This window comes from Camellia sinensis, chromosome 9 (genome assembly GCF_055761805.1).
Source record: "Camellia sinensis isolate YWXY chromosome 9, ASM5576180v1, whole genome shotgun sequence".
Lineage (NCBI taxonomy): Eukaryota > Viridiplantae > Streptophyta > Magnoliopsida > Ericales > Theaceae > Camellia > Camellia sinensis.
In genome coordinates, this window is record NC_138969.1 from 6,851,993 (window position 1) to 6,871,303 (window position 19,311).

General features: G+C 32.9%; 1 protein-coding gene across 2 annotated transcripts; it reads left to right on the forward strand.

Moving 5' to 3' along the window:
- The first annotated feature begins 4,378 nt into the window (after positions 1 to 4,378).
- LOC114291285 (Transducin/WD40 repeat-like superfamily protein) lies at positions 4,379 to 15,842 on the forward strand. Of its 2 annotated transcripts, XM_028235335.2 has the most exons (14): positions 4,379 to 4,599; positions 4,713 to 4,858; positions 7,294 to 7,437; positions 8,569 to 8,699; positions 9,887 to 10,111; positions 10,981 to 11,153; positions 11,893 to 11,993; positions 12,481 to 12,654; positions 13,109 to 13,164; positions 13,260 to 13,317; positions 13,865 to 13,985; positions 14,079 to 14,183; positions 14,274 to 14,413; positions 14,505 to 15,842. In XM_028235335.2, the coding sequence occupies exons 1-13, from the start codon at positions 4,590 to 4,592 to the stop codon at positions 14,387 to 14,389; spliced, it is 1,560 nt and encodes a 519-aa protein (XP_028091136.2). In that variant the 5' UTR covers positions 4,379 to 4,589; the 3' UTR covers positions 14,390 to 14,413; positions 14,505 to 15,842. The 2 variants fall into 2 exon arrangements, with proteins under 2 accessions (XP_028091136.2, XP_028091137.2); XM_028235336.2 differs by lacking the exon at positions 13,865 to 13,985 and having other exon boundaries at positions 4,389 to 4,599.
- The last annotated feature ends 3,469 nt before the right edge of the window (positions 15,843 to 19,311 follow it).

Consider the following 19,311-nt stretch of genomic DNA (forward strand, 5'->3'; position numbering starts at 1 on the left):
AAACTAAGAACAAATGCACCTTGTACAGACACAAGAGTGAAATAGAGGGAGATATAGAGATAGATAGATACACAAGACCTAACCCTAATCTCAGAGCTCTCTGGAATTTTTTAGAACCCTTGAGGAGTGAGGAGAAGACCTCCCTTTATAGAGGATCACTCTTGTAAAGCTTACAAAACAAGCTAAGCAAGAGTGAAGTCCCTCCATACATGAGGAGGTGCAAAGTGGGTGCCAGCTATCACAGCTGGCACAAAATATCTACCAAAAGCAGATGCACAGTGATCAGCCAGCCAAAAATGACAAATTGATCAAATAAACGGTCGACCGACCAAACAGAGTACCGATCGGCCAAACATTTGGCCGATGGCAACAAAACACAGCCGGTGGTCTCAAGCCATGGCCGGTGAGGTGTGGGGATAGCCAACAAGCCATTCCCTGCCCCTCAGAAGCAAAACACAAGTGTTTGGTGCAAAACCAAACACAAAATAGGCAAGTCGAGAGGTCTTGAGGCAAGGCGCGTAGCCGAGACCTCCGAAAACTGAAAACGAACACGAACATGGATGATCACCGAATGTTCAAACGGTGACGTCCAAGTCTTGAAGACGGTCAAAAATGGGGTGTCTACACTCCCCCACATTAACCTGTACAGTATTGGTTGCCCTGGTAGTAGCCGCCATTGCCATTGTCGCCGCGGCGGCGGCGATGTTAGCAGTTGTTTCTTCCCCTATGTCACTGGGCTCAGCATATCTCAAATTATACATTCCAGCCATCACCTTCAAGTTAAACACGCAAAAATAATTTGTTCATAAATACTTAGAATAAATTCAACCACTAACTAAACCAGCTAACCCATGTTTCCATAATCCGAGAATCACCTAAACTCTCATCAGTCTAGGGTAACCTAGAGCTCTGATACCAAACTGTCACGCTCCAAAATTTAGACAATTAAATATTAAATTAGGACTAAATCGCAATCAATATTCCATCATCCAAATCCTAGGGATGAAACAAAATCTAACAGTTCTCCTCTCATAAGGTTTAAGTAAATTTCTATGCTCAGAAGAGTACAAGAGATAAAAAAAAAAAAAAAACTAACAAAACCCCAATCCTAACTATCTGTCATAGATTCATAACTATCCAATACCTTCAACATTAAAGTAGCAACAACTAGTCAAAACAACTTAAATAATGTAAAGTTAGAAAATAACCCACAATGTCAAATTATGAAAATACTAAGGTCATAAAAAAATAATAAATACATAAACTAATATAAACCATAAACTCAAGAAAACTAAAAAAGTCCAAGAGACATGTCCAACAACTATAGTTATTTTTTGTCACCACCGTAGCTCCAACTAATCTTGCAAAGGAAGCTCGGCTACGCTCAAATAAAACACACTTAAGATGTCAAGAGACAAAACATGTCAGTATACAAGTGTTCTGGTATGAGTACAAATATTTGACACCCACGTGTTCACTAGACACAAACAAAAGTACATTTAATTATTGTTACGGGATAAGACAAGTAGTACCACCCACACTAAGACGAAGGGGTAGTTTCTCGAGATACGATGACATTTAGTTTCTTACCCATACACAACTAAATATAAAATTGAGTATACAAAAAAATAAACAAAATAAAAATAATAAATATGGTGGGTCAACCTTGCAAAAAAAAATAGTAAGACCCACCATTCTACAAAAATAAGGTTAATATAATTTAACCGTAAGTAAATTGCTAAAGAAGGATAAAAACCGCTTAATGCTTAAATCATTCGAATTGACCAAAACTTAAAAAATGAAAGTTGTACAGAATCAAATTTCCTAAAAGTCATTGTGAACGAATTTAGTAGAAACTGAACAGATTGAGAGAAGAACTTGATAGAAGAACCTAGACGAAATTTAATTGAAAAATCTTAAGCTGAAAACGAAAAGAAACTGTCCTAAGATGAATTTTTTTTGGAAAAGTACAAGAATAATGTTTTACTTCAGTTAACGTGAAATCAATAAAAATGAGCTCGCTTTGTGGGTTAAAACAACATCTAACATTTACATTGCTAAAAATGAATAAAAACTATTATAACCAAGATCAACCGATTATAAGTTCTAATCGATCTTTTTAATAAAAAAGTTAAAATACAAAAGTTGTCTAAAATTATGTATACATGCCTCTGCCCAAATTTCATAATTTATTAAAGTCGTTTACTATTTTTCAAGATGTACAAATCAATCCAATTCAAACTATACCAATAAGTTCATATTTAATTCTTTATATCTTAACTCCACCACTTTGGCCATCACTTCCACCCTATACATATATTTCATGTGCCTCCCGCATGCTTAACACCGCTCCGAAGCCAAACTTGCACGGGGATATCGTCTCGAGTTTGACTTACACTCCCTGGATGATTAGCATATATGTAAGCGTATAAATCAAAGCACTCGTCTACTCCTGAGAACGAAGCAATAATATATATACATAACATCTCATCTACTTATGAGAACAAACATAACAAATGGCGAGTCTAAGGCATTTAAATAATCTCATAATTCTCATTTTTTTTTATACACTCTTTCTCACTATCACTCAAATAAAACAATAATTCATGAAGCCATAGTGAAGTATTCAGAATTTATTTATGGATTCCTAATTTATTTTAATTTCATATAACCATGAGTGAGATTACAACCATAAAATAAATACATATAAAACCTTAAATCTTGCATACACAACTAATCAAAATAATTAAAATCAACTTATCATCTTCATGCAAATACAATATCAAATAAATAAATAAATAAATAAAAACAACGAAATAAACATAAATCAACAGAAGTAGGTTTTGAACTCACAATTATTTTTAAAGATCAAAAAATCACTTAAAAAATTAATAGAGCCACCGAAATAAAGCCCTAACCCTTTTTATTTTTGTCTCTCTTCCTTACCTCTCTTTCCCGTCTCTCTCTCTCTCTCTCGCTCTCTCTCTCTCGGCTTGTTGCCGCCGCACATAGCAAACCCTTTTTTTCCCCCTTTTCTAAAGGGCAGCACACTTAAACCTACAACAATGATACATCCCACTAATTTGGAAGCACTAATGGACCACTAATGAGGTGGAAATTCAAAAAAAAAAAAAAAAAAAAAAAAACTTAAGACCAAAACATCACATTAGTCCGTGGAACCCACTCTCTAGAGCTCCTTTAGTGCTCCTAATTTAGAGTTCCCAAACATTTTTCCTTAAACCTACTATTATAGTATATTTTCCAAATACAACCTAAATACAACCTATATAAATATAAATATCTTATATAAAATCTATATAAATAATTTATATATAATTAACTAAAACATTAAATTAATTAAATATCACATTAAATCATCATGTAGCCACACAATGAATAAAGTAAAAAAAAAATAATAAAGTAATAATAATAATAATAAATAATGACTTGAAAAAAATTAGGGTGACTACATATTATGTCATTAACATTAGCCCCATATCATCGGTTAGTACACTAATTGATATATTAATTGGTACATATAACATTATTCTAAACTATTAAGATATTATCTAACATTAATTTTAGAGAGATTATTTATTTTTAAGTATTTTATCAATAAAAATATATTTTTTTGCTTTTAAATTTTATAAATGATTTAACAATGTCTTAACAGTTTAAAGATTTTATTTAATATTGCATGAAATTTAATGATTTTATTAAATAATGATAAAATATGTTTAAATTTTTGATAATACATATATATAGAGGTGCAAATCTAACCCGACCTGACCCATGTTAGGCCTTGCGGGCTCCCGCCAAAATTCGAGCTAGGTCGGGCCGGCCCATTGGTCAAAAAATTAGACCCACGCCCAGCCCTAAGCCTAGGGGTATTCAGGCCTTGAGCGGGTTGGCCTGGTGGACCTGGCCTCGGGCTTGGGTGAGCTTGATAATTTTTTTGTTTTTTTTTATAAATTTTTTCTACTAAACTTTTATTATTTTTTATTAAAAAAGACACTGGGCCTCGGGTCGGGCTTTGAGAGGGCCTTCAGCGAGCCGATGTGTTGGCCCACGAGTTAAGTTTCAAAATGATAGCCCAAGTCCAGGGGCTTGGACTAGACTCGGGTCCAGGCCCAAACTGCCCGGCCTATCTCGGACTACGGGTAGACTTCGAGTCGCCCATAGGTCATGAATCATTTTTATATTCCTATATATATATGTAAAATTTTACGAGAGGTGAGTGAAATTTCTTATTTAAATAAATAAAATAATTAATAAGTAATTTCATTAATTTTTATATGGTATCAATAAATTTTGTTAAATATCTTAACAATAAAAGAATTTTGATAATAATTATAAGAATAAAAGAGGTCAGTGTAATTGTTACAATTACAAGGAAAAGTGCTAGTTACCCTTATTTTTCTCAAATTAAAAAGAGGAAGGTTTTTTGGACGGGCCGGGTGACGCCTGTTTTACAAAAATCGCCGCCACGGCACCGCCTTCGACCTCGTTCTTTCTCCGAAGCTTCTCTCTCTCTCTCTCTGTTTCTGTCTCTCCGTTCTGCTTTATCATCCTTCTATCTCTCTCCAAAGATGCCACAAGGTTTTCTCTCTCTCCATCTATCTTCCTCTCTGTGTGTATGTGATTTTTTCAAAAAATAATTTCACATATATATATATATATATATATATATTTATGTATGTATATGGGTGTAGATCTTCCAGGGTTCTATTTTGATGCGGAGAAGAACAGGTACTTCCCTATCAAAGGCCCAATTCCGGGTTCTTCTCGCAATTCTTCGTCTGCTTCGACTTCATATTCTTCTACCACTGCTCCAAAGTCTCTATCCAAGTCCAATCTGGTAATTTCATTAATTACCCACTTTCATACTTGTATTTTTGTACTTAATCATGATACCAATTTGCCTATATATATATATATGTCTGTTTTGTGATAGACTGTTAAAAAATAGCAAAAGTTCAAAATTTTCCTCTTCAATTGCTAGCTAAATAACTCAACAAAGTTGGTCAGAATCATTATTTTTCTTCCCAACTGTATTTGAGAAGCACTGTTCATATCTCCTAAAAAATGGCAGAAATTTACCAAACCAAGCCTTAAGTCCAATCAAATGGGGGTCGGCTACACGAATCCTTCTTCTCCATGCGTGCCTATCTCCGTGCTTGCCTATCAAAGGCCATTTTATTAGTCAAATTAATTAGATCCATATCTCTATTTACAACACTAGCCAAAGTTAATCCGGCCTATCCCGTCCCCTAACACTTCCATCTACTGTTACAGTATCGCATCTGTTTACTACTGTCTTTGTTGGTCTCCGTTGAATATGACCAATCCGTTGAATATGACCAAACCATTTCAATCGATTTTCTCTTAACTTATCTTATTCCCGAATATACTAATTCCGAATTCTGTCCTGTCCTGTCTTGTCTTGTCTTGTCTAGTCTTGCCACAAATCCACTTTAGCATCCTCATCTCAGCCACACTCATCTTATCTATATATTTTTTCTTGGTTGTCCAACATTCTGTCCCATACAACATCGTTAGTCTAATAGCCGTTCTATAGAATTTACCTTTTAGTCTACTGGGTATTCGTTTATCGCACATACCCCAGATGCACTTCTCTACTTACACCATTCTTCCTTAATCCTATGCTCCACATCTGCATTAATCTCTCCCGTTGTTGTGATAATTTACCCTAAATAGTGAAAATATTCACTCTTAGGTAGTTTTTGGTTCTCAATCTTCACTTCTCCTCTGCTTTCATTGTTACTGTTACTAAATTTACATTCCATGTTCTCTGTCTTAGTTCTACTTATCCGGAATCCTTTAGATTCAAGAGATTTTCTCCAAATCTCCAACTTTGTGTTAACTCCTTCCCTAGTCTCATCCACTAGCACGATATCGTCTGCAAAAAGCATACACCATGGCACGCCATCTTGAATATTTCTCGTCAACTCATTCATAATTATAGCAAAAAGACAAGGACTTAAGATCCTTGGTGTAACTCTACAGTGATAGGAAATTCATTTGTCTCTCTAGCAGGCAATCTAATAGTGGTCACCACCCCTTCATACATGTCCCTAATCACATCAATGTAACCTTTTGTAACAATTTCTTCTCTAATACCCACCATATTATATCCCGGGACACTCTATTATTCTCAAGGTCGATAAATACCATATGAATGTCTTTTTTCTTTTCTCTATACTTTTTTACTACTCTCCTCAAAAGATAGATCGCTTCCATTGTTGACCTGCCAGACATAAACCCAAATTGATTCTCTGACACCTCTGTTATATCTCGCAATCGGCGTTCCATCACCCTCTCCCACACTTTCATTATATGACACATTAGTTTGATTCCTCTATAGTTGTTGCAATTCTAGACATCTCCTTTATTCTTATAGATTGGCACTAAAATACTCTTCCTCTACTCATCTGGCATGTTCCTAGTAACAAAATTTTGCTAAACAACCTAATCAACCAAGCAACCCCCTTTTATCCAAACCCTTCTAGCTTCAATAGGGATATCATCGGATCCTAAAGCCTTATTTGATTTCGTCTTTTTAAGTGCAATCTCCACTTCAAAGTTCCTAATCCTGCTATAGAACCTATAGTTTTAGTTATCGTATTACTGGCTATTTCTTCCCTATTGCCGTACCTCCATGTTCCTCATTTAATAGAAACTCTAGAATTTTGTGTATAGAACGGATTAAACGCAAGAATCACTAAAAAAAAATTGAACGAACAAGCGTCCAACAACTCAGATTATTATGTTCCGTTTATACTTTCTCGATGATTTTGTCTTATGTTGTTTTATTTTGCCATATGTAACTTTAAATTAAGTCAATAAAGTTTGATTGTGTAGTATAGTATGTAGTATGTTATTTTGAAACGGGAGAGTAAATTGAGGGAGAGTGTTGTGCCAAAAAATAGCAAAGTCACCATTTGGGCAACATTGTTGAAATATAGCATTTTGCCATTATTCATTGCTAAAATATAACAATAGCTAGCCATTTTGCTAATGAACCATTGGGGATGAGAGAAAGATAACCCGAAGGAAAATCGTGAGTGCCACCTTTGAAGGTACTCTTTCAAATATAAGTAATACAAAACCCAGGTCTTTGATCTCATGGTGTTTGTAAATGAATTTGAGTCCTGATGATCATCTATTATAGTAGCTGCTTTTATTCCTTCTTTGAGTCCCGCTTTGACTTGAGGTTATGCCTTAGTTGGGTTGTTGAAAAGTTTGGGTTTTTTCTTACTCATTTTATTGCAGGTAAACAAGCCATGTAGGAGAATTGGAATAAAAACAGCCAAGCTACTCCGGGTCAGAGAGTTGCATGGTAAAGTAATCACTTCCAGTAAAGGGAAGTGCAACTTTCAGGAGGAATACCGAAAAACACATGCATCTAAACCTATGGTACGTCTGTAGTAGATTAATTTTGTAATCTTAAATATACTATTTTTCCAGTTCTTTGATTAATTAGCCAGTTATTATCATTGCATCTAAGTCTCATTATAATATCTTGCATAAACTTAAGGTTTGGTATGCATAGCTCAATTTCCAGAAAGGTTTCTGTAATTTCTATAGATCCCAAATACCATAACTACTAAAGCTAAATAAAAGACTATTAAATATGTCAAACAACATTTGAATCTATAAAATACCTAAATAAATAAATAAAAAACTCATATTAATCATAACATCGTTACATAAAGCCATTATAGATTTGTCCTTTTTCTTCTTTTCATACTTGTCATTTTCTCCTCCGCATTCAAAAAAACTTGACCTTGAGTTTTAAAGTGTTGAAGTATAGAATTCCTTAAGCTTAGAGCTTGCATTTGTAGCTTTCTTTGAGAAGTCTTAAGATGAGGTCTTCCTTGCTTCTCGAGTTAGGGAAGTAAAGAAGATATTAGCAGATTGATCGTTCCAATTGTGCCATCAAATTTCTTTGGAATGACAAAATCAATAGATGGGGCAAAGTGATTTGAAAATGTATTCATGAATTGCGGTTAAACATGAACCACTGTACTGTGCTCCTCTGTTGTAGCCTTTTCCAATTGTGTATTATGCGCTTCAAGTTCGTTGGAATATTCTATTTCTTGGAAGATGAAGGGTAGAAGTTTACATTACATCTCTCATCTATTTTGGTTGTTTTAACCTTTCTATTTTGTGTTTTAAATTTTTGGGAGAGAGATATGATTATTTTTTTTTCTCCTCCAAATTCATTCTTTTCCTATGTGGGTATGCTTTTAGGAAATGAATCCTAATGTTTTTAAGTGATTTTGACTGTGTTGTAACCCATGTGATTTGACATTAACATGTAGTGTAATGTTTCTACTTGCTATTATCTTTTCTGTATTTATTTGTTCTTATTTTTGCGTCAGAGGTGTCTTTCGTCTTTTGTCTTCATTGCTTAACCTTATGTAGTATTTTATTTTAGAGAAAGTGACATAAATAATTGTTATTTTGTTGTCTGTTTCATTGTAAGTTTCTCCTCCTATGAGATTTTTTTTTTTTTTTTGGTGATTGATATTTTAAGCATAACAGATTTGGAAGTACCATGGGACAAAAAGTATTGGTGATGGTGCTTTGGAACAGATACATGTTAATATAGGCATGCCTCATGGCCTAATTGGAACAGACATCCTGTTAGCAGGCAGTGCAAGTGGCTACTTGAGGTATGTTTAAGGTCGGTGGGAAGTTTTTACGTTTCTTATCATATTTTTAAAACCATTTATGTGGAGTACTCCCGCTCCCTATAGATTTCTACTTCTGTTCTCATTCTCTGAAGATAGCATTTCTGTTCTTATTTGTCTTATTGGTGACTATGTGATTGCTTACTGATGATATCCTTGTTGCTATCACTGTCAGAATGTTTTCATTGACAATACGTTGTAACCAGACTTCATATTTTCATGGTGTCTTTTATAAGTTATCATCTTTAAAGGTTGGTGGTCTTGCACTTGGTTATCAGAATCCCAATCCGGATCTTATGATCCTACAATTTTACGATCCATTTAGGCACAATCAATCCGGATCGTGTAAAAAATTCTTTATAGGTAGGATATTTCGCTCTTGGTAATGGGATCTTATAAGATCATGGAATCCCGATCCGAATCCGATCCTATCTGATCCAATTTACAAGCCTTGTTTTGTATTGTATAACATATTTTATTGTAAATTTTATGTTTGTTGTCTAACTACCAATTTATGTTGTCAAAATAAGTAATAAAAATTAAGTAGTATTGAATCAAATAGACTAAGCAAAACAAACATTTGAATATTGCGGTAATTTAAGAAAATTAAGTAGTCGGAAAAACAAACTTAGCTTTAACGGAGTCTGAGGAGGGCAAGATGATTGTAACTTTATCCTAATTTGTGGAAAGACTATTTTTGTGACTCGAATCCGCTCCACCAGGGATAATAACGACAAACCTTATCATCCGATTAAGTCGATCTTTTGGGTTCTTAATCTATTTTCATATCCAACTTTGTTAAATATTTTTTTCTTTACTTTTTATGCATTATTGTAGATTGTAAAGTATTTTGTTATAGAATTCTTCTTTTTCACATTCTTTTTTGATGAAACACAAAACTTTTATCATCGAGTTTTCTATTGTATAATATTATATGTACATTTTACATGGAGTATTATATTTTTCACAATATCTTCACTTCTTTTTAATAGAATATAGGCTCATTTTGTATAAATTTTTTGAGAAATGTTTATTTAAATTAAATTATTACGTAATTTGTCTTTTTCGGTAGAATCTTACGATTTTCGATGCAATTTTACGATCCGATCCTGTAAACACCTCCAATGACCTAACATGGGATCCCGATTTTAACAACCTTGCTCTTGCAGTCTTTGTGAAGTCGGAAAAGTTGGGCAACAATTTGATTATGGGGACAAATTCATGCCAGATTGCGTATGGCCTCTCAATACAAGAAAACGAGAAGTGTGTGTGGAAGTACCTGTACATCTTTGGAGGCCTCCAGGAGCTTCAATGCTTATGTCCTCAAATATATCTTGTATAAAGATGTGCGGGAAACATTCTAATACTGAGAGTTCATCCATGCAACATGTTCTGTATCCTTCAGTGATATTAGATGTTCATCAGCACTTGTCTTACTGTTTGTAATGAAATTGAGTTTCTTAATTGCTTGATGCAGTAAGTAAGTATATGTTTTGATCATCTCATCTCTAGATATTGGAGGGTCCTCAGCATGTATGTTGTGCGGAAACAAGATAGACAGTCGATGTTGTGTATATTATCATACTTTAGGCCTGGAAACCCAAAGGTCGATATGTTTCATTTTGCCTCAATATTCAACGTTTTTATAGGGTGTACAGAAATTTAAGCTGTAGAAGCTTCCCTTGTGGCAATTAAAGCCTCTTGTGTTGTTTTTTGGTGTTATAAGCCAAAGGTTGTTTGGATTCCAAGCCTAGGTTTGGTTTCTCTAGATTTTTGGCATGTTAATTGGTTCATAAAGTTTCTGTAGGGTAGATTTTGGAAAAAAAAATGGTGTACCTACTATACTTATTGTGGCTTTTGTCTTTATAGTAGTACAAGTTATTATCGATGTTACATAGACTTTTCAAATAAATCAAATAACCATGTTGGACACACCGACACTTGGACAAGGGTGTGGGATACACTCCATCGGACACTTCTTATATTTGTAGTTATCATTTTCACTATATGTATATAATATTTTATAATTTCTATAAAATGAGTAAAATGCATTTTTGACTCTATATGTTTTTCACATAATATATTAAAAATATAAAAATTATATGATCCCTTTTGGCTGAGTCATGTACCTTTAAATTTGAAGTTTGATAGGTGTGACCTCTGGACTCCACCACACCAGACACTACCCAAGTCAATGTGACATACATTATTATGCAAATTATGTTTTTCTTGTGACATTTGACTGACTTTAACTAAAGAACAGAATAACCACTCTGGGATCAGAAACATCTGGTGGATCTGTCAATGTATTGAACCTCAGCGATCCCTTAGATTATGATCTCCCTGTGTTGGAGAGAAGAGTATCCAAGGTTACTTTGTTCAATTGTACAGTTTGGACTGCTGATTGCAGTTCTGATGGGAGTCAAGCCGTCGTTGGCAAGTTCTTTACCATCCCCTTCATCTGATTTTGTAATATCATTATGAAATTATAATATTCTCTGTCTTCATCTGATTTTATTATTATGAAATTATAGTCTCTGTCTTCCCTCCATTAGTTTGAAAGCATCTTCTTCTTGTACTGTTGAAATTGTCAAAGTTTTAATGCCTATGCCTTATGTTACACGACCTCTTCTAAATTTGTGAAGTACCCTTGTCCCGCACTCACAATTGGGTAAGGGCTAAGAAGCACAAATACTTCTATGACATAACACTAATTAGAATTTAAAGACATAAATTCCATAACTTAGGGTAAAGGTATGCTATATATGTCCAACATGTTGAGTTGGATGCGACACTTAAGACCCTCATACTTACACCCGACACCCATAGCTCATACACAAGCTCCATATATAAGAGGATACAAATACAACATTGTCATATTTCCCTGTACTGGAAATCCATGTCAAAATTCATTTGGCATGGGTGGTGGGTTTAAGTTACCCAAGATTTACATGTTCATTCCTGGCTCCTGTTTGAGTTCTGCACTTTTATCTATTGATTATTATTTTTACTATAGGTTTTGTTTTACCTTTATTAGCATGCTTCATTAGTTCATAAGTAGTAATGACATTAACAGGTTGTGGCCCTATTGAAAATGACAATCAGGACTGTGTTAAATGACTAATATTTCATGTTTTGCTCCTGTTTGTTTGGTTCTTACTTTTGGTTGGTTTAGGCACCGATCTTGGAGCTGCCTTGGTAAATCTGGAAACTGGTGTGCAATCATGGGTGTTTCGTTGTAAAAGTGATGTTTTGTCACTACAACTTGATCATTCGGTAATTATCCACATTTAAGATTCCATACAAATGTTTCTAAATTGTCTATTTTTCACGTCTGCTTCCTTATTTTTTTGGATCACTAAGTGGATCACTCTTTCTTTCTTTTTGGTTTTGCCTAGTTAAGAATTCTGAAGTTACACAAACTTCATATTAAAGTATTTGCAACACATTAACCTAAAGAAAACTTGACATAAAACCTATTCGACTAAAATCTTAATTCCATTAGGTTCCATGTGGCACCCATATGTAATTCAGAATTTACACATCAACAGTTAACAGGCTTTGCATAATCAAGCCACCAACTTTTTCCTTGGTAGATATTGGCCTCATCTCAAGATTTATAAATGGCATTACTGTACTTTTATATATTATCATTACATTTTTTATTTGATAATTTTTATCTATTATCATTACATGACCTTTGTCTGTGGTGAACGACTATCACTATATGATTTCAATGTAACAAACTCATCTCTTGTTGCAGGGACGGATTGTTTTATGTGGTTTAAGAAATGGAGCAATTGTGACAGTTGATACTCGCCAAAAATCAGAAGAGTTTTCTGCTAGACTTACTAGGCACCGAATTCCTTACCCTTCTCGTGGAACTTGTAAGCCTTCAAGTAGAATCACTCAAAATTTTACTAAACAGTGGTTCGAGGTACTTTTTTTCTATTACAAAAGTTACTTTTGTTCTTTTTCTGATTTTTTGGTTCTTAGTATATAAAATTTATTTTGAGAAGTCCAACGCACCGGCCTAAAACATGATTTTAGAAGAATGGTTATGTACTTCAATTGAAGGTTTTTATATGATAAAATTTAAATCTTGAATATTGAATTCTTGGAATAATTGTCAATATTTAAATGGAGATGACAACTCTCTTCTGGCTATTAATTTGTTTTCTGCATGTTCATGTCTGATGATGAGTTAACTGCTGAAATCTTTTAACACATAAGTTTTCCTATATTCCAGGGCACGGATAAAATGTTTGCGTAACCCTGTTCCTTCTCCTGAGCATTTTTAAAATTTTTAATACCCATCTTAGGTGTCAATGCACATCAGTCTTTTGATGGAATTCTGCATATTGATGACTCTGAAATCTCATGTTGTGCAGCTGAAAGGCAACATACTTCACTCTGATATCGTATATATGCCTTCATCTATCTCCTGGTTAGTGAGTTTTGGTACCACTTTGTTGTTTTTCATTCCTTTATTTTTTTTTTTTATAATTCTTTTATTAAAATGCGGCTATTCTGAAATCGTAGTTTGGCATCACTTCAGTTGTATGATCGATACTTCTTGTCAAGCTCCATGGATGGATCAGTAAGTCTTTGTTATTGCCTTTAGTTCATGAAGAAGATTATATTAGGAAAACATGTTTCTGCATAGTATAAAATTGATGGCAAGTTTATTTGTCTAGTTATGTTGGTAACCTCATTAACACATCTTCCCCCTCATTCGCCACGGGCGGTTCCTCCTCTTCCATGTGGAAAGGAAAAAAGAAGGGGAAAAAAAAAATCATATCCCACTCTGTCTTTTCTTTCTTCTCTATTTTATGCTTGGTACAAATCTGTTTGCTGTTGAGAAACTAAGTTAAATAGAGAATGCATTCATTACTGCTCTCTTTGCTAAAGCTTCTAGTTACAGTCTAATATGCTGATTAAGTTGACTTATAGTTAAATGTTTCTGATGCTTCTTCTAACTAAAATTGAAACCCTTTCCACTACATGAGTCCCCCTGTTATGTGTTCTTGGTTGGATTGCATTACTTGTTTTCTCCAATTAGTTGCACACTCACCTGAGTTCTGCTTAAGGTGCAAAGTAGCAATGATAGGGTAGCTAATGCTTGGGTTGGGCGTTCATGTCTGCAGATCAGACTCTATGATCATCGTCTCATCCGGAGAGGGCCCTTACAATCTTATGAAGGGAACATGAATTCCCATACTCGTATACAGCTTGGAGTTGACCCATATGAAAGATTTTTCATGTCAGGTCTGTTCCAGCATTCCATGCTAATAATGCATGCACTTTTGTTGATGCCAGTTCTTAGAAATTTAAACTTGTGTATCAATATATTTCCCTTAGGTGGAGAGGACTGCAATTTACGGTTATGGAGTATTAAGTCTGGTGAACTGCTATTTGAGGATAATTTTATGGATTCTGTCCCCTCAATTGTGTGCTGGCCGAAAGGTACATCCTCTCACCCTCCATTTGTTTAGATGATGTTTGATTCATTTCTCTTTCCCTCTTCAACAATAATATCCTTCAACTTCTCTACAGAACTTCCAAGAGTTCACGATGAAATGCAAAATCAAAGAGAAGTATACAGCCAGGATTATAGTCAGGGAGCTTGGCTCGGATCCCAAGAAGGACTATTTTACATGTGCTGGCCATGACTTGTGAACGATAGCAAAATACAGGTATAAGGTCTGGTGTATGGTTGATCGTTATACTTTTCCATGATTTAAGTCGCTTGTGTTATTGAATACTCACAATGCAAATGCCTTTCAGGGCTAATCCTCACTGACTTCTGTAAAGCAATGTTTTCTGGCGGTTGGCTTGGAATTGAAGTACACCGCATGCTGATAATCACAGACGTGTCAACTGTAAGTCATTTATCACCCACATTAAACACTATCAACATCTTTAGGCTAAAGTAGGGCTGCAAACTGCAATCTTCAGAATTGTAAATGCCTTTTCTGTTTTCCCTAGTTTCTTTTTTTATTTAATTTGTTCAGGCGAAGAATTGATTCCAATGTTAGAAAATATTTTGTGTTAATGGCATAGGATATGCTTTTGTTAGCAAAACATGTAATGTTTTTACTTGTAGCTTGGATGTCTGATCTTGTTCATTTCATGGTTTCATATGGTTGTAGCACTTAATCAAAATTCAAAATCAGTGATTTATAATTATCATATCATTTAAGTTCCAAAAAATTTCCTGGTAATTTTTTGCTTTAAAATAGGGTTATCTTGATATAGATATTTTTGAGTCATTAGAGGATTTCAATCATGTTTTGGTTTGCTTTTGGGTTTTGGGAGTGAAAATCATCTCATTATTTTGATTTTTGAGTTTTCATTTGACCCTTGTTAAACTTTTGTAACGAAGACTCAACCTTGCATATCTCTCTCTCTCTCTCTCTGTAACCTTTTCAAGGATTGGGAAACAGTGGCAACAAAACTCAGAAAAAGTAGAACAAACCATGAAAAACAACAGCAGTCAATTTCATTTTTATTTTAGAAAGAATAAAAAGGATTGTCTGTCTCCTTTAATTAAAGTAATTGAAGTGACATTTTGCTTTGCTTTGCTTTGCTTTTTAACACACAAAAGTGAACTTGGGTTTAACCGCTCTGCATGCCTATTGTATTCCATCTCACTCCTACTATTATTGGAATATTGCGTGATATTATTTATGTGGTGTTTTAAATTAATCATAAAGTGAAAATTTGTACAAAATATGTTAACAAATATTTGTTAGAAAGTTAGGAGACAGAATAATTCACTTAGATTGTTTTTGAATTATGATTTTGGATAAAAAAAATTAGAGAAGGGAAAAAAAAAAGGTGTGTGAAATGTGAATGAATTGTAGTTAAGTTTCATCCATCTTTTTTTTTTTTTCCCCTTCGTTTCTCCTCTTTAAATCTATATCTAAATTCATGACATCCAAACACAGCAACTTTAGTTTGTGTTGTGTCTCTCATCGATCTAGAATATCAAGTACACAATGTCACATGATGTTTGGACAGTATCTATAATTTTCCATATTGATCTATATTTTTCACATATTTTTGACTTCTTCACCTTTGTGTTTTGTATTTATTTAAAATATTTACATATTTAAACAATTGGAATGCTTTGAATGATGATATATCAGTAATGTCGTGATATTACAAGTGTATTTAATTATATATATATATATATATATATATTGGAGGGGCACGTGGCATGCATGCAAACCAAATAGGATGATAGAATTATTTAGATTGATCTTGATTAGAATATGTTGAGGAAAGGGGGGAAAAAAGAAAGAAAGTTCAAGAAATAACACAAAACTTTGTCTTAATACTGATCTTTTTATTGTCTTCTTTGGACGACAACTATAGCTTAGATTGGCTTTGAGCCTTTGACTAATGATATGAAAACACTAAATTAGCTTTTAATATCATCCTTAAGAACACTATTTCACCAACAATTCCCATTCCAAAACACTTTTTAACCTGTCACCTTCATTGAACACTATACTTTGCGATCTTTTAGTATAATTTTTTTTTCTTCAAGTTAAAGGTTGACAAGTAAAAAATATCAATTTCTTTTAAATTATTTAAACAATTTTTATCTCATAAGTTAATGAGATTCATTTTCAAATTATTGTGATTAATAATTATAGATGTGTAAATTAAACATTGCATTTTGTAAATTACGTCAAATCTCACTTCAGTCTTTCGTTTTTCAATTGTACTAATTAACCCTTTATACTTTCACTCAAGTTGCAATGTGATTGTTCCGTTAATTTAGTGTTAGATTTGCTAACAAAATAATGTGACTCTAATATAAGACATTTTTAGGGTAAACTTATAATTTTCTTTCCTCTTCTTATATATTCATTGTATTTTCTTTCTCTATTGTATTTTTTAAATCCACTACCACTGACTACCCCTTGTTTGGCACTTCCCCACCATCCATGGCCACCACCTTCCCTTTTCTACCCACAAATATAAAATAAAGTAAAAAGAAAATATAATAAAGAAGAAAAAAGAATAAGAAAATTAACATTCAATCGTTAATTTTTATGGACAGATTTAGCATAGACTAACAAGATGACTATATTGCTTTTTATTTCAAAAGTGGAAGTGATTGATTGTTACAATTAAAAAATGAAAGACCAAATTAAAATTTGTTGTAAAATATAATTTGTTCATCAAAAAATATCACTGTCGCATTATTTTTTATATATTAGTTTTTTATACAAAAATTGTGTATGCTTCACATTTTTATTAATTAAAAATCACAACCAATTCAAATGTAAATAACCAAAAAGTAAAAAATGTATAGAATAGGATGGGGGTTAATTGTTAGTTGATGAAAGCAACAATGGAATAAAGGTCCAATTTCTTTCAGAATTGCATTCAATGCTTGTCCAAAATTTTGAAAAACACATGGTCTGCAAACCAAAGTTGTCAAGTCCTTCCATGAATGAACAAACAAAGAGAGATAGTACCGAACATCAAGAAGAGGATAAAAAACACTGACTACCAAGGCACAAGACGACACATACCACCCTTTTAATGGCTACACAGCTTTTCAATGAAGAAGGGAGGGGCACAACGGCTATTTTCAGAATAATATAAGGATCATTTGGCAAATTCAGATGAAGGAAAGGGACCCTTTTTTGGATTACCTATATGGCATTTACCAAGCTTAAAGCAGTTTGATCTGAAATTGATATTTTGGATATAATAAAATCATGGCAAAATTTTAAAGGACCATCTTGGTCGATTTTTGATTTGCTGATTTTACTTTTTGATACTTGAAGTAATTGCTAGACAAAGTAAAATATTTGAAAAAATCATGCTGTTGTTGTTGTGCAGTTTTTTAGAAATTGAAATTGCATGACAAATTTTATGAAATAAGTTGCATTTTATATAATAGAATATATATATATATATATATATATATATATATATATTGTATATTAAATCGATGGTATCTCTATTTTTATTTATACTTCAATTTGGCCTCTTGTAGTTTTAATTTGGATAAATTACATTGACCTTCTTTGAAATTTAGAGAATATGCAAAGAGCCTTATAATTTTGATATAATTATACTGATTTATTTTTATTTTATTTATTTATTTGTTTATGTATTTATTTTTTTTCAGGTTAAAGGGACCAAAACCAAGGTAGATGATGTGAATATATAAGATAAATAAGATAAAATATACATTTCAGTATAAAAGGAATGATAATATTTTTTTCATCCATATGACTAATGCATTTTTGATGAAAATAGGTTAGTGTAATGTGAATTAAGAAATTAAGGGAGCCTAATATAAATATGTCAAACTTATAGAATTTCCTGTATTTTATTTAAATCTCAAAAGAATTTAATGTAGTTTACCTTTTTAATTGTCATTAAAAAATGTCATGTACGATTCACGTCAGCATTTTAGTGATTTTTATAGTTTCATTTGAATTTTACTTTGATTTTCTATTAACGGATAATGACCATGGGACTATATTAAAACGAAAATAGAAGTATAAGGTTAAAATTGATGAAAACTATATTCTAGGGATCAAAATGAAATTTTGTTACAATTATAAGGACCAATAAATAATAAATAAAAGTGTAAAGGACTTCTACACGCAGAACAATGGATTTTGTAGTTCTTCCTTTTGCTTTTTATAATTGCATGCAGTCTTAGTCTGAACACATAAAGCTCAAAACCCACATACATATTTTCATCATTATGTTCCCCAGCTTTTTTTTTTTTTTTTGTCATAAGCCCAAAAATGCTATATTAAAGGATTTTCTATGAATGCTTTTTTTTATAAATTGAATAGATATATACCTTAATAAAATTTTGAAATGCAAACATGATAATATCACATTGGTTTTAGAACAAAAGTTTATGAAAAAAAAAAATTGTTTGTATAACACCATTTTGCTGAATTATCCTATCCTTTAATCTTAATGCTAAAATAGTGGATAGCTTTTAGTTCTTGTGGGCTGGGAATTGATTATTGTGATACTCACGATAAATGAATAATTGTAAAATATATTAGTAGATGAGTTATTTTTTGTCTTTGGACTATTTCACAAAAATGAGCCAGTATTATTTCACAAGTAAATTTTTTTTTCTTCTTAAAGACAGTGCCGTATAATGATCCAAGATTACTAAATAATTACTCCATTAGCATGCCACAAATTACCAATTTGGGCTGTGTGGCGATTTGGACATTTAACAATTGAGCTATATATAAATATATATATATATATATATCCACATCATGACTGTTCTGAAAAGATAGGAACCAAATATATCATTACATGAATCTCATATATATGTACATTCTCAAGGCTAAATGATTGGAAACCAATAATAACAACAATAATGAGAATGATATGTTTAACCAACTCCCTGTATATGTAGGTTTGATCATGAGAAAAAAACACAAACTACAAACAAGAACACGATTGAACTTTTTTTTTTTTTTTTTTTTTTGTAAAAAAAAAAAAAATTGCTCATCACTCACCTATTTGAAATGGGATTTGGACCACTTGGAACTTCGTGGGCACTGGCATTAAACACTCCTCC

What these genes read in the sequence shown, in the direction of transcription:
- LOC114291285 (XM_028235335.2), top strand. An exon ending in CACATGCATCTAAACCTATG is followed by an intron (nt 7,438 to 8,568) that starts GTACGTCTGTAG and finishes TAAGCATAACAG; the next exon opens with ATTTGGAAGTACCATGGGAC. An exon ending in TCATCCATGCAACATGTTCT is followed by an intron (nt 10,112 to 10,980) that starts GTATCCTTCAGT and finishes ACTAAAGAACAG; the next exon opens with AATAACCACTCTGGGATCAG.